Below are 17,385 nucleotides of genomic sequence, written 5' to 3' on the forward strand. Positions count from 1 at the left end.
CAGCATAATGTAGATCCAATCTACTTGTACAGTAGCCAGGAATTAAGCAGAAAATACACGTAAGTGACTGTATTGTTGTTGTTGTCAATGGTTACCTTACCAATGTTTATATTTAACTGTTTCCCGTAGTCAACATGTTGTCCAATAGGATTTTAATTACCTGCATTATTGGTGCAGACACCAAAGATAGCAATGACTGCTAGTTGCATAGAGATTTTCTGTATCAAAGTCTCCATCATACACCTGACCTGTCTGAGGACACACAAGTTATTCAGTAACTAGTAGACTAAATGTCACTCCATTTTACCATGCTAGGCGGGAAATTAGTCTTGTAATTGTATTATTAAGAAAATATTGAAACTACACTATAGTGACTGAAACTTGCAAAATACAAACATTAGGATATAAAATCATGACATATCAGGCACAAAGAAAACTTTATTTTAATGTCCCAAATCAATAGGATAATGACAAATCACAAATTAAGTCTGCAAGGTGAGAACATTCACAATTTGATTTGCACTCCATGACAATAAATATACGATGTATAATTGAATAACTTATATTGATAATATTTTATCAAGTGAAATACTGTTTAAAAAAAGAAAGGTTACTCCTACCGTAATGAAGGACGTTTGAAGGGAATGTCCGAGGAAATCAGTCTTGTGAACTGTGTTCAGTCTAAATAAAGATAACATCAAACCACTCCTCCCTTTATGAGAGGCAGCAGTACAGCACCAGTTCATTGTAGAACCTACATTCAGACATTAAACTATACACAACAGTAAATGCTTTCATTTACAGTAATATTTGAAAGGCTGTAAAATGTGTGTTAATTGCTATGGCAGAGAACAGCAAGTGCAAGAGTCCCTTGAGCTTCTCTCAAACTGTATCAACTATATATTTAAACATAAACATTGTATTTAAAATAATGTGTACTGTTATATCACCATAATCACACTAATACAGTACGACAGAATCCTGGACCCCTTAGTATTATTTCTTAGTACAGGACAGGGAGCATAATTAACTTATTCAATGTTTTTCATTCATTACATTTAAGTGCATTGTGAAAATTGCTTCATAATAATAGTTTATTTGTATTATTATTAATATTATTATTATTGTATTGCATGTTCTATTACTTGAAGGCTACATATAGCATACATTTGTTATGCAGATTAAACCTTTTCATACATTTCATAAATAGCTTCATAGACTTGTTTGACATACATTATATTTTCTATTAATGTGTTGGATTCACGTTAATGTGTATTTTCAGACATTTAACCTTTTAAACCCTCAATATTTATCTTTATATGCTATATATTTTTCCTCTACACCAACTCTCCGAAAATAGCTGAGCTTGTAGATCAGCTATTTTCGGCTAATGTTCCCCATCACACAAATATTTGTTGGATTCCCTGTAGTAACTCTGAGGACCCCCTAGGGGTCCCGGACCCCCTGTTGAAAACGCCTACATTAGGTGTTGAACTGTGACCAAACATTTAACTTTCAGTTTCATTATTACAACTTTTATCATGTGCAAACAAGGTCAGAAAGGTAGAAAGATAAGATAGGGTACAGTAAGGTATGTGCACCCAGAAAGAAACGACACGCGCGCGCGCACACACACACACACACACACACACACACACACACACACACACACACACACACACACACACACACACACACACACACACACACACACACACACACACACACACACACACACACACACACACACACACACATACACACACACACACACACATACACACACACACGGCGTGTGAAACCATCATTTAGTGAAGTATAAATCAAGCGTATAAGCATAAACTTGAGGTCTCCACCTCCCTCAACAACAAATCAGGCAATAAAGTGATTCTGATTTTGAAACAGAGTACAGAATTGTTATGTTCATAATAGCGTTGACACACTGTGGCAGACATTTTGCTGGGCTGTTGCTCCAACCTGAAAAAAGTGTTTCAGCTCTCTTAACCCATTCAATCTGGGAACGCATCTATGTCATTTTAGATTTATTAGCAACATGAGTTTTTCAGAAAACTCTTGGGATTTTGAACAGTGGTTTAGAACAGTGGTTCATAACGCCTCATAACGGCTCATAACGCCTCACGTTGCGAGGCGTTGTGAGCTTGTAGATCAGCTATTTTCACAATATTTGTCTGTGGAACAGAGTCAAACTAAATGTAATGTCTCAACTCCTACATTTACAAGTGCTTATCTGGGTGGGGGGTCCCCAGTTCAAATATGATTATGTTAGGGGGTCCCCAGTTCAAATATGATTATGTGTGGAGGTCCCCAGTTCAAATTATGATTATGTTGGTGGGGGGTCCCCAGTTCAAATATGATTCTTTTTGGGGGTCGCAGCCTGAAAAGGTTGAGAACCACTGGTTTAGAACAGTGGTTCTCAAATAGATCTACAAGCTCACAGCGCATCACTTTGTGCCACGCTGCGAGCTTGTACATCTTCAAAGTGTTTTCGAATAATTGCATTTGTTAATTCAAATCCTCTCTTCTGGGGGTCCCTGGCACAAAACATTTTCAGATGGAGGTTCCCACAGCCAAGTACATAATCATTATTATTGGGGTCCTTGGCACGAAAAAGTTTGAGAACTACTGGTTTAGTAGGCATTTTGTAGAATCGGCCTCAGGTCTTAATGGGTTAAACCCTTGGGTGTGTCCATTAGACAAGGTGAATAGTTAACATTGAATAGCTTCTGGGAAACAACCTTCTTTTGTGATTGTATGGGTCATATCTTATCTTTCTGTCTCAAAGTATGTTTATCATCCGTCTCCAACTGAGCATGCAGATTACAGAGCTGTAGGGAACAATGGTGTCATATAATGTCAATGTGTGGTTTATGTGGCAAGGTTTATGAATTTTATTGTCACTCGCAATAGAGCTGTCAGCAGTGGTGTAAAGTAACTAAGTACATTTACTCAAGTACTGTACTTAAGTAAAATTTGGAGGTATTTTTTACTTTACTGGAGTACTTCCAATTTTCAGTACTTTTACTTCTACTCCACTACATCTCAGAGGAAAATATTGTACTTTCACTCCACTACAATTATTTTAATTATTACTAGTTACTTTGTAGATGTTGATTATTATTACAAAACATACATTAACCACTTCAGCCCTATATACATTTCGGCCATTTGAAAATAGCCGATCTACAAGCTCACAATGCGTCACGATGCGACGCATTGTGAGCTTGTAGATCTGCTATTTTCAAAAGATTTTCATACATTTTATGCATTTGAAAACTTGTGAAATGGGACATTCTGCATAATGAGTACTTTCTACTTTTGGTACTTTTTCCAACACTGGCTGACATTTAACCTTTTAAACCCTCAATATTTATCTTTATATATTATATTTATCTTTTCCCTCTGTACCAACTCTCCGAAAATAGCTGAGCTTGTAGATCAGCTACACACACACACACACACACACACACACACACACACACACACACACACACACACACACACACACACACACACACACACACACACACACACACACACACACACACACACACACACACACACACACACAGCATGTGAAACCATCATTTAGTGAAGTATAAATCAAGCATATAAGCATAAACTTGAGATCTGCACCTCCCTCAACAAATCAGGCAATAAAGTGATTCTGATTTCGAAACAGAGTTAGTACAGAATTGTTATGTTCATAATAGTGGTGACACTGTGGCAGACATTTTACAGGGCTGTTGCTCCAACCTGAAAAAAGTGTTTCAGTTCTTAAACCCTTGCGTGCGTCCCTTAGACAAGGTCTCCAACTGACAGCGTGTCAGATGATAGGGTTGTATGAGGACAATGGTGTCATATAAGGTCAATGTGGTTTATGTGGCAAGGTTTATGATTTTTTATTGTCACTCGCAATAGAGCTGTCAGCAGTTGGTGTAAAGTAACTAAGTACTGTACATTTACTCAAGTACTGTATAAGTAGATTTTGAGGTATTTTTTACTTTACTGGAGTACTTCCAATTTTCAGTACTTTTACTTCTAATGTAATGAAGGGAACGTCCGAAGAAATCAGTCTTGTGAACTGTGCTCAGTCTAAACAGCAATAACATCCTCCCTTTATGAGAGGCAGCAGTGAGTACAGCACCAGTTCATTGTAGAACCAACATTCAGACATTAAACTATACACATGCAGTAAATGCTTTTATTTACAGTAATATTTGAAAAACTGCTGTAAAATGTGTATTAATTGCTATGGCATAGAACAGCAAGTGCAAGAGTCCCTTGAGCTTCTCTCAAACTATATCAACTATATATCTAAACATAAACATTGTATTCAAAAAAATGTGTACTGTTATATCACCATAATCACACTAATACAGTACGACAGAATCCTGGACCCCTTAGTATTATTTCTTAAGCACAGGTCAGGGAGCATATTAATGTATATGTATTCAATGTTTTTCATTCATTCATTACATTTAAGTGCATTGTGAAAATTGCTTCATAATAATAGTTTATTTGTATTATTATTAATATTATTATTATTGTATTGCACATTTGCAAGGACCCCCTTGCTGAGAGAGAGAGATGACGCAGGGACCCCCACTACATATAGCATAAATTTCTTATGCAGATTAAACCTTTTCATACATTTCATAAATAGCTTCATAGACTTGTTTGACATGCATTATGTTTTCTATTAATGTGTTGGATTCACGTTAATGTGCATTTTCAGACATTCAACCTTTTAAACCCTCAATATTTATCTTTATATATTATATTTATCTTTTTTCCTCTACACCAACCCTCCGAAAATAGCTGAGCTTGTAGATCAGCTATTTTCGGACCCCCTGTTGAAGACGCCTGCATTAGGTGTGGAACTGTGACCAAACACTTAACTTTCAGTTTCATTATTACAACTTTTATCATGTGCAAACAAGGTCAGAAAGGTAGAAAGATAAGAAAGGGTATATGTGCACCAGACAGAAACCACGTAGATCTGTTATATTCAAAAGATTTCCATACATTTTATACATTTGAAAACTTGTGAAATGGGACATTCTGCATAATGAGTACTTTCTACTTTTGGTACTTTTTCCACCACTAGCTGTCACAACACTGCAGGCAGTGAGATCCCTGTGTTTAGAGCCTTGACAACTGTCTGACAACAATACAAATACAATAAGAAGATTAAAAATAGTCATATTAAAGGTTTAATGACATTCACTTTTACACCACATTCAAAGTCTTTGTCCTGGTCCTTCAAAAGTGTACAAAAAGTTTTAAGTGAAAATTCCATTCCAGTGATCAATGGCAGGTGTTTTTCTCTCACATTTCTAAAGCCTTTTCAACTGCAATGAAAAAAGAAATCTTTGCCTGCGGGTGTCGCTGGTGAGGGATTTTGCCTGTCAATCATCGCCTCTGCTCCGCCCCCCCCCCCAAAGGAAAGGATAGGGGAGGGGAGGGGCGAGGAGGAGAGTGGGCGGGATTAATCGACTGTGACCTCACTGTCGAAGGGCCAAGCTCAGATTACTTTTCAGCCTAATTATTCAGAAAACCCCAGACCACAGAAAATCCACTGAATGTTCTAAGTTCAGGTTTTTTGGGTGTAATTGAGGTCATAAAACCCCAAATAAAACATTGAAAATAAAAAAAAGTGAAAATGAATGTCATGATACCTTTAAAGTAAAGAAAAATCATATTTGAGGGATGGAAGATGTTAATTAATTATAATCGAGTGTGTGTGTGTGTGTGTGTGTGTGTGTGTGTGTGTGTGTGTGTGTGTGTGTGTGTGTGTGTGTGTGTGTGTGTGTGTGTGTGTGTGTGTGTGTGTGTGTGTGTGTGTGTGTGTGTGTGTGTGTGTGTGTGTGTGTGTGTGTGTGTGTGTGTGTGTGTGTGTGTTTTGAAAGAATGTCAGGCACAGACATTACATAATTCAGGCAGTAGAATAATACAGGCAATATAAATCTTTCACCTTTTTCAGGTTCATGAAAAGTTTCATACTATAATAGGTGACTAAAGAATAGGTTCATTCAAGGCCTTATTCTGGAGATATGGGCATCACAAATATAGTGCAGTACACATTTCCCAGTGCAATGCCTCCCTCTGCTGGTCAGTTTTTTAGACGACAACTTGGGGCTCATATCTGCTCAGTCTAAAACGTTCCTGTTACCAATATAGACCCTTTTAACTAGTGGTGGAAAAAGTACTCACATTTCTTTCTTAAATAAAAGTATCAATACTGCAATGTAGAAATACTCTGTTACAAGAAAAAGTCCGGAATTCAAAATTTACTTGAGTAAAAGTACAAAAGTATTGGCATCAAAATGTACTTAAAGTACCAAAAGTATAAGTACTCATTATGCAGAATGTCCCATTTCACAAGTTTTCAAATGTATAAAATAAAAAATGAAAACACTTTTGAAAATCAAATGGCCGAAATGTATATAGGGCTGAAGTAGTTTTGTAATAATAATCTAAATCTACAAAGTAACTAGTAACTAAAGTTTTCAAATAATTGTAGTGGAGTAAAAGTACTGAAAATTGGAAATACTCCAGTAAAGTAAAAATACCTCAGAATTGTACTTAAGTACAGTACTTGAGTAAATGTACTACTTTTACTTTACTATTACTTTACACCACTGCTTTTAACAGCGCCCATATTGACACATTAACGCAGGTGAAGGTAAAATTAATAGGCATTGGCAGTTGGTGTGTTTCGGACAGATGCACAGTTAACTTTGATGGCACACACACACACACACGCACACACGCACGCACGCACGCACGCACGCACGCACACACACACACACGCACACGCACACGCACACGCACACGCACACGCACACGCACACTCTCTCTCACACACACACACACACACACACACACACACACACACACACACACACACACACACACACACACACACACACACACACACACACTGCTCTGTGAGCAATAGGGTTCAGTGCCTTGCTAAAGGACGCTTTGATTTGAAGCCAGGAGGAGCCAGGGTCCAGGCATCGAACTGGACTCTTCCCCAGGCCTGGGTCAGTGCCATCCATTAGAGAGTTACGCCAACTCCGTTCACTTCTTCGGGCCAGGTCTTCTACATAGCCGACGCCGTCTATTGGCGAATAGTGACAAATCCCTAAACCGGAAGTTCGGAATGCATTGAAGTCGACGGCTCCTTGTCACTATTTCCAGTTACATGAACCACGTGACCGACGCTGTTTCTGACCCCTCATTGGCGCAACTCTCTAATAGAAGGCTCTGGCCTGGGTTATTGCTGACCTGTGCACAGTGAAATGTGTTTTCACCCATGACAACACTTACCAGTCTTGTGTGGTTGACCTTGTCGATGAGCAGTGGTGGAAAGTAACCAAGTACATTTACTTAAGTACTGTACTTAAGTACAATTTTGAGGTATTTGTACTTTACTTAAGTATTTCCAATATCCAATACTTTTACTTCTACTCCACGACCACTACATCTCGGATAATAATAAATAATACAAATAATGTACTTTTACGCCACTACATTTATTTGAAAACTTTAGATAATAGTTACTTTGTAGATTTTGATTATTATTACAAAACATACATTAACCACTTCAGCCCTACAGTATATACATTTTGGCCATGAAAAATTGCCGATCTATGCAATGCATTGTGAGCTTGTAGATCTGCTATTTTCAAAATATTTATACAGTTGAAAACTTGAAATGGGACCTTCTGCACAATGAGTACTTTTGAGTACTTTAAGTACATTTTGATACCAATACTTTTGTACTTTTACACAAGTAGGCCTACATTTTGAATTCCTGACTTTTACTTGTAACAGAGTATTTCTACATTGCAGTATTGATACTTTTATACTAAGTGAACTAAGTTGTGTTTACAACGACTGTGGTGATTCTCTTGACACTGTCAAGACTCACATGGGTCCTAAATATCCACTCAATACTCACCAGAGTGTGTCTATAGCTTATTTTTTTAACTCTATGGTCTATAGCTATGCAAGCTAAAGGAGAGCTTGCTTTGTACTCCTGCTCTGTCATACTGAGACATGAGGGAGCGGTGTTTAGCTTTGTCACATGTGCAGGGGGGTGTGAGTGGCATGAAATACTAGTTAAACATAAATACACCTTCTAAAAGAGGTGCCAAAACACCACTTATATAATACATTAATAGTACTCTATGCGTTGGAATTGATTATCAGCGCATTGAAGATCCAGAAACTGCTGTTTGATGTTCAGTCAGATCTTGACCCAGTAGAATAGATGACATTCTGTAACCTGACTCTGCCAGATGGGGGCGGTATTGACTTCACAGGTTGTGAAACAAATGTGATGCAAGCTCCATCTGAGTCAGGTTAGACATTCTGACTGCACATAATCTACTGAAATGAGAAGTTGAGATGGAAGTAGATCACATTGTGTGCAGAAAGCTAACAACATTTGGTGAGCTTGTAGGTCGACAATTTTTTTACTTTTCTTTAAAAGGTACCCCCTATAAAGACATGCCCAAATAGGGAAACCAGGTTGAAAGTGGTTATGTACACAATTTGTTTACACCATAAATGTGGTGCTGAGTGAGAATGCTGTTGATTGACTACAGTGATGCAGCATTCACAACCACTGAGCACTCCAAGCTCACATCATGTATGTGTGTTTGTACAGTATCTGTATTTTGATTTGATATAATTTTCTTGTGTAAGTGTGTGTGTGTGTGTGTGTGTGTGTGTGTGTGTGTGTGTGTGTGTGTGTGTGTGTGTGTGTGTGTGTGTGTGTGAGCCATTTGAGCCATATATATGATTGCTTGTTAATTGATGATGTCACCGCAGGGCTTGGTCAAGGCCAAGTTGCATAGGTATTTAACAGGACTGTAATCAGCCGCAGGTGTTGCCAGTGGCAGAGGCAAACCAGTTTTCGGCTGCCTCATGAGAGCTGGAGTTCTGTGTGCGTTTGAGTTGTATTCATTGTATTCATTTATTGTATGCTAAAGTGATTGGCACGACTAAGCTACTAAGAATAAATATCATTGTTTATGAATTCAATGGACACTTGTGGACATCAGTTTGTATGGAGCACACGTCAGAACTCCCTCTGCAACCAGTATAGTGCCAGAAGTATAGGACTTTGACACTAATAGTACCTCAAGTATAGGACTTGGGTGCTACAGAACCTATTGAGTATTTGTTTAGTTTTTTTGTTCAGCTGTTAGGGACAACAAACAAATGCGTGTCAAAATGACCCAGAGCATTGCATTTTTTTTAAATAAAAGCAAAATAAACATTGTTTATTGTTCTGAACTTATTGTGTGTTTGGTTCCCTCATGACAATTCTCTTATTTTTTTGGGTCATAAGTCATAATAATATTTGCACTTTGCAGGTAAAGCCAGGAGAAGAGGGGTTGGGGTTTTGGGCCTTCCATGTGTCATGTTAGAAAAGTGTGTGTGTGTCTGTCTGTCTGCATGCATGCGTGAGAGAGACATGCCCGCATTGTGAGCTTGTACAGCTGTTACTAGTTGTCATACAACACACCATATTAGGCCATGATGGTTAAAGTGGATCGATTTGACCTTCAACACAACAGTCATTTTGACCCGGGAACTTTTGAGCTTTCCCTGACAGTTTAACAGGAGGGGAAAGAGTTTGTCAATGTTGCATTACAGTGTGGAAACACTCTGCAATGACTTTAATCTAACATATTCCTTTGTGCAATATCTCATAGAAGACAGTGCAAGATAATACTGTATAGAAATGTAAGCAAATACGATGAGTCCTGAAATATATTTGTGACAAATATATAATAATTTGTGACAATACACAAGTGGTTGCAGTGACACACACGCACGCGCGCACACACACACACACACACACACACACACACACACACACACACACACACACGCGCGTGCACACGCGCACACATGCACATTTGCATGCAGAGTGCTTTTCCATGCATTTCCATATAGTACACTGCAATTAATTCACCGCTGTTAAATCAAAATCAATACAGAATCCTTAACGATCACACAAACACATTGTGGTATTTCACATGCAACAGGAAAAATAATAATACTGCATATCAGTATTATTCTTTTTTTATCAATCCTTGTCCTCCGAAGTGTCCTACTGCCATAAACAAGTGGTCCACGTGGTCAATGACAGATAAGAGTGGTACATTCTGACATGACACAGAAGTCACCAGCAGGCAGCTGGGTAATTATCAATCCACTAGACTAGACCACTGTTTCCCAAACATATAAGGGCTTGTTTGTATGGGTTGGGAGGAAAATATCCTGTTTTTAAAATGTAATGTATTTATTTTTTCTGTGTTAAAACGGAGCATTGTGAGCTTGTAGATTTGCTACTTTTGCTCGTTTTGAAATTGAGCTTATAGTGGATGTGTATGTATTTTTGTACGTTTGGATTCCTGGGAAGAGGCCATTCGCTGGACCAGAGCAGGAAAGCTGATTCCAACACAGATTCCAAGGACTAGAAAAAAGTGTCCTTCAGGCTTTTGGCCCCTTCCATTGTGAAAGCCCCCTGTAGCCCCAGATACTATCAGGCCCAGCTGTCTTCATCACCTTTCAGTGTAATCTATTATAGATCATGTATGTGTATACATGTAGGCAGCAAAGTAGTTGTAATTGTGAAAAGCAGAAATCATTAGAGAATGTGTTGTGAATTTGAGGGCACAAAGTCCAAATGCAATGGGGCAGGAAGGCCATCAAATAAAAGAAAATAAAAGTTAGTCCACGGAAATAATGAATTTAACTTGAAAGTTAAGGATGATTTAAGTTTAATATAGTACAAGAATGGTATAACTATCTGTGAAATATAACCCATTTATTTCACAAAATAATGTATTGGAAAACTACCAATATTTGTACAAAGTCATAGCCTATTGGTCTCAATATTTGTCACATTCAGCCGTGGACTTCACTGACTTGTACATAGTTTTCACTCTTCATACCAGTAACCTGTAAGCTGATTGTACGACGTTCTGTATAGTAGTGTGTATATCTGTCTGTCTCTTATATATCATCATGATTTGTGTGCATTGGGATCTCATTTTAAACAAGCTTAGTGCTTTATGAGTCTTCCAGTTTAGTAGACCCTGTATTGTGAATTTGTACTTCCATGTACTGTTGTTCTCATGTCTTACTAAATAAAGTACATCAATCAATCAATCAAACTGTAGGTAGGGGTCACATAAATCACATTAGATTCACAGATTAGAGATTTTATGTATTTTCCCCTCAAGTTATTTTCATTCAAATGAAATGTGATTGAACTTGCACTAATTATGACTTTAGTAGATTTTTCGCTAAAATATAGTATTTCTTAACTATTCATAATTATAGCTACTAGATTGGCTATTTTCAATAATAATAGTAGTTAATAATAATAATAGTTTTTAATAATCATTTTAAAAAAGGAACATTTTTTCCAACCGACAGCGACAATATATATAGTCCATGGGCCAGACGAGATGTCGAAACTGTAAAACTTTTAATAGCACACATTTTTCCACCATTTTTGCCTAAACCATATATTTTCTTTTAGTCCTGTGGCATCAAGAAACATCAGAGACAAAAACCACAATAATTGGAATATTGACATGACCCTAAGGATTCAGGGCATGTATAATTTATATACCTATATTATTTCATTCTGAGGTGGCACTTATATGAGAAATAGAGAGGTCAATAGGCCTATATGAAAAAACATCACTTAAAGGGATATTTCACTTTCAAAAAAACTTTGGGTCATTTTATCGTCTACTCAGGCTTTTGTGAGCCCCCAGACCGTTTTTAAGTTGCTTGATTTAGTATTTAGATATTTGATAATCATTTTATCAGACACGCCCCTTCCTATACATACCCACTATAACTTCAAACTCAATTTTTAACCTGTTAGATTCATCAAAAACACCTGTCCTTGGTTCTGCTGACTCACCCTGCCCTCCTAATACGTGAGGGGGCCGTGTTTTTTCGATTACTTTTTTCATTTTTTTTATTTCATTTTTTTATAGTATAAATTTTTTTTTCATTTTCCCAAAAAAATATTAAAAATAAATGAAAAAAGTTATTGAAATCTAACATGTTAAAAATGGAGTTTGAAGTTATAATGGGTTTGTATAGGAAGGGGGCGTGTCTGATAAAATGAATATCAAATATCAAAATACTGAATGAAGCAACTTAAAAACGGTCTGGGGGGCTTACAAAAGCCTGAGTAGACAATAAAATGACCAAAAGTTTTTTTGAAAGTGAAATATCCCTTTAACCTCCCAAAACATTGATACAAAAGGTTTTTCAATGGATTCTGGTACCTCTACATGCTTGAGAACATACAAACAATCTAGGAAAATTGAACTCCTGGAAAGGCGTCATTTTCAAGATGATGTCCATAATGGCTGCCAGGAGCTTAAAATAAAATCTCAATTACTATTCAACCTAGAAAGGTGGTTTTGGTGTCTAACCCTAGGTTATTAGCTCAAAGAATGCGACTGAATCAGTGAAATTATCGATTCAGTTAATTATTTATTGACAAATCCAAGATGGCGTCCGTCCAAAGGTGATGTCCCATACGTATACAAAAAAACAATGGTAAACCGTTTTAGAAGCATGTATCTATTACTTAAAAAACATTACTTAAATAACCACAAAGTAGTCAAGCTATCCAGTAAGCAAGGTTTACCTGCATATGAGACAGTATTAGCAGATGTAGATTTCATTCTTATTGGCTACTATGACTGCCTATGAATTTCATGGGCCTGGGTAGGTCAACCTGCCCTGGTGGGGATCTGCCCTGTTGCGCACAGCAGAACAACAGGTGAATGCAATTAACTTAAACGAGGAGCTGCACCAAAAACAGGCTCAAACAATGTCAAACTGTCACATTCTAGCTGCTGAAATAAACTTCCCATTTGGATCATTGTTGACAAAGGAACAGAAGATGGATATTGTTTGCAAAAGGATTATTTATTTCTTGTCCATCAGAGCGGTGAGGTCACAGAGTCTCTCTACTTTTGCATGATAATGATAGCCTAAACTTTGAATTTGTTTGCAGTTATTCATTTCTATTGCTTGCTGGATAATTAGACTCGGAATTTCGTGATTTTGGCTGTATGTTGTCAAATGTATTAATCTATATTTTGCTGTTGATCAAACGTTGGGTTTTGTAGGCTAGGGGCCTACTGTGATTTGATGTGCACACATGCCCTGTCACTGACAATTAATGAGACAGACAGCTGTTATACAGTTCACTTGTTCTACTGGGTAGTTCTAGTAAAATGGTAGTTTGAGCCTTCTAAAACACAAGTGTAGGGTAAATTAATGATGATTAAAAAATCGGGGCACATCGGTCCTTACGGAATACTCTCTCTCTCTCTGTCTGTCTCTCTCTGTCTCTCTCTCTCTCTCTCTCTCTCTCATGCTCTCTCTCTCATGCTCTCTCTCTGCTCTCTCTCTCCCCCCTCTCTCTAGGGCAGGGGTTTTCAACCGTTGGTCCGCAGAGGTATTGCAGGTGGTCCCTGGCCATGCATTCAGAAATGTAGTAAAGTCTTATTAAGGGGCCGAGGCCGTAGGGCATTCGGACCCTTATTGCATCTCAAGGCTTTCGTCTTCCGCTGTTTTACGCATAAATGGATAAATCTCTACCGTGCAGTGACCTTTTACGAAACTCTGCAATATGGTAGAGGGTCATGGAAAACGGCAAAGACACAAAACTCACAATTATTGGCCAAAGGGTGGCGCAATCAATTGAAAAATGCTAACTTTGAACACGTATAACTCATGCCCTGTTTCAGCCATTGCCATGAAACTTCAATACAAATATGTGTCTCCTCATGCCGAACAACTTTGTCGCTTCGACCGATTTGACCTTTAGATCACCCACCATTTTGAATTATATTAAAAACAGTTCAAATCAATCTCCTCCTGGGATTTTTGAGCAATGTAAACAAAAATGTCTACACATACACACGTACTTTGGACCTATGCCGACAAAACTGTTGTGGCGAAAGTGAAAAAATAAGCTTTTATGAGCCAATGAATATTGCAGTTTTATGAAAATGATTTGTCTGCCCCTAACACATGCAGACTCACATGTTTTTGAAACTTTGCAGTAATGTTGAGGGTCATTCCAAATATCACTGAAACCAATCTTACTCCAATTGGCCAAAGGAGGGCGCTATAGCAATTTTTTGAAAATGTAAACTTTAAACAGGCATAAGTCATGCCACGTTTGGTCGACAGCCATGAAACTTGCTTACACATGTGCCTTGACTCATGAGGAACACATCTATCACTTTGACCAGTAAGCTCCGCCCTTAAACTTTTCCACCATATTGAGCAGTTTGAAAAACACTTAAACCCAGGATTGTTTTGCAATTTGCGTGAAACTGTCATCTCTGTGGGCTCCTTTTTCACCAGTTCAGGTGTGTGTATCGGATGGCTTAGTCGCTAAAATATTTGCCTCTCACTCACAAGGTCCCCGGTTCAAGCCTCAAACGTCATGCAGACTTCATTTAAATTGCATTGCACAAAACATGACTATCAATGCATGTGCAATTTTAAAGATAACATGAAATGCTTATTTGAGAGTAGTTATTTTCAATGTATGACATACTTCATTGTAAAAATAGCCGATCTACAATCTCACAACTTTTTGGATAGCAGCGCTTTGTGAGCTTGTAGATCGGCTACTTTCACTATTTTGGTACCAAGGACACATCACATTTCTCTATTGGTAAATGGTTTGTGAACCACTGATCTTAGTGTTAGTGAAACAGGGGCTTGGTTCATGATAGAAGGCAAGAGTCTATGATCTTCAACAGACACCATCAGCCTGGAGCCTTAGCTTAATCAGTAGTGTGACAGCCTCTGAGTCACAAGGTTGAGGGTTCTATTCCTGTCTATGGCCATGGGTTGAGGTGTCCATGAGTGAGTTTCCTAACCCTCGATTGCTCCGCTGCGTGCTATATATGACCTCATCTTGGTTGAGCTGAAAAGTAGTTTACGGTCTTTATTGTGGGCTCGCTGCAGGAGCAGTGAGCACACTATACTGTAGATATCTTCACTATTTATAGACTATATTCTCCTCAAAACTTTAGCACCCTACTCCTCCTACATACCTTCACTTAGAAACTCCATTCAAACTTTAAAGCATCCAGCTTACTGTGGACACCTATGCTTTGTCTTTGAAATAATGTGTAGTTTTTCAAATATTTAACTTTAAGCGCCCAATGCCACGTTAATGGCCATGGCCGTTTAAAGGGTAGCAACATTAACAAACACATGAGTCTATTACCTGTTACAATGCTCTATAACCCAGCGAGCCAGATTACTCATATGCTGTGTTGCTACTGCCAAGATTCGATCCCATAACCTTGTGGTTCAGAGTCTGGAAAACACGATAAAAACGACATTCCATCAATGTGTAATTTAAATTAAAATGTAAATGATTATTATAATCTTATTTTTTCTGCATTATAAGCAACACAATACAGAGATACATTACAATATCCACAATCCCTCAGCACTCTGCTCAGCTCTTCAGAATGCTCATTAATTAATTGCATGGGCTGCTTTGTCTCAAGTTCAATCTATTCTGTTTCTACGTCTTATTGTGCTATTGCATATTGCTTTTTGCCTTTCATTCCTTGACCCCGTTTATCACTTCTTGCAGCTATATATATATATATATATATATATATATATATATATATATATATATATATATATATTTAAAAAAAATTAAAAAAAATACTTCTTTTTTTTTACAAATAAGGAAAAAAAACGAATCTTAACCCATGGAATGGTGCATGAACCCTATAGAAAAAATAAGACTGGCACATCCACTGGACAGCAGGTGCAGGACCAACAGTGGATTAATATAAAAGTTTGCACACTGTAACTTGCAAAAAGCTCCCATGGTGCATGATCCCCCATCACTATTGTGTGGGGTGGGTCTATGATGGACCCACCCGACACAATAGTGGTGGTCCCCAGGTTGCTCTTAGTCAGGATGGTGGTCCCTGGGTCAAAATCAGTTGAAACCCCTTGCTCAAGGGCATGTAATTTTTCAAGGGGCACACGGTCAAAGAAGTGAAAGTGAAATTCCTGCCCTGGTTGTGAATGTTGCGTGTTATTAAATCAGCAAAACTGAGTTATTAAACATGTATCAAACATTCGTTTGGCCCTGGCATTTAATGCCTTGACCAGCCCACTTTTGATGTGATAAAAACTTGCAAGCAGTCACCAGGGCAGTCAGGCATGTCTAGTAGGGTTATGATGCCATAGCATGGGAGGACGACCACCGTTCAGAGTATGGGAAGTCAGGAAGGCTTAAAGGACAGCCAATGATGAAAAAGTCGAAAAGGTATCGCATAGGTGTTGACTAGTTGCTCTGTCTGTTCATAGACACTTGATCATGAATCAATCTTTTTCACACAGTTAGCAATATGAGACAACAGGAGCATTGGCAATGGGAATAAATAGAACGCAGGGCCGGACTGGGACCAAAATTCTGCCCTGACATTTTGGTCCGAACCGGCCCACCACCCCCCGGGCCGTTTTGTCAACGGGGGGGGAGTCCGTTTTGTCAACGGGGGGGGGGGGGGGGGAGTTTCACTGTTTCCGACCAGTCCTGCACATGAACTCTGCAGCCGCACTGAGGCCCCTGCTGGAAAGCATCCCAGCCCAAACATTAATGTAACTAATAATTGGGCCACGCGACCCGGAAATGACCGTAATAATCCTAAAACGGGAGCGAAAATATTATATTATATTTTTGTGGCCCACTGGCCCAGCGGCCCACCGGGCATTTGCCCGGTACGCCAAATTGCCCGGTACGCCAAATGGCCAGTCCACCGCTGATAGAACGTTTGTATTAGAAATATCATGTCACGTAACTGAATATTTGTGAAGTAAATAAATCGTGTTCTTCCACATCTTCAACGATCCCAGCCAGGATATGGCTTATTGTCGTATGTGACAAGTTACAACACACCACTCTCCAGCAAGGTCTTCAGTGACATCACGAACACTCTCACCCAGAGCTTGAGATGAAATGGCTTCCTTGTTGCGCATCATCTTCTGGGGCTGTTGGCTTAGGTGTTGTTGCATCTAACTTATTTCAGGCTGGATTTGTGGTGCAATTTTGGTTGACAATGGGTGGAAAACGGGACAGATTGCCTCTCTGTTTCAGAAACAGCTGATTGTGCTGTGGTAGTAGGATGAATGCTCATTGTTTGCTTTGTCATGGTCATGCTTTGATGGTGGACAGCTCTTTGGGAAGCTGTGGGTATGTTGATAATTCTGGCTACCTGTGACGAATACAAGAACGATAGG

General features: G+C 38.6%; 1 protein-coding gene across 1 annotated transcript in view; it reads right to left on the bottom strand.

Annotated features, from left to right (window-relative positions):
* LOC308101398 (butyrophilin subfamily 2 member A2-like) overlaps positions 1–17,160 on the bottom strand; it is a gene marked incomplete at both ends in the record, with an annotated part of 30,715 nt that extends 13,555 nt beyond the window's left edge. Inside the window, one exon of the mRNA XM_080450821.1 lies at positions 17,088–17,160. Within this exon, the coding sequence (XP_080306947.1) occupies positions 17,088–17,160 (73 nt within the window). The remainder of the gene's footprint in view (positions 1–17,087) is intronic.
* Between the last annotated feature and the right edge of the window lie 225 nt (positions 17,161–17,385).

This window comes from Gymnoscopelus braueri (assembly GCF_963280865.1).
Source record: "Gymnoscopelus braueri genome assembly, chromosome: 15".
Classification (NCBI taxonomy): domain Eukaryota; kingdom Metazoa; phylum Chordata; class Actinopteri; order Myctophiformes; family Myctophidae; genus Gymnoscopelus; species Gymnoscopelus braueri.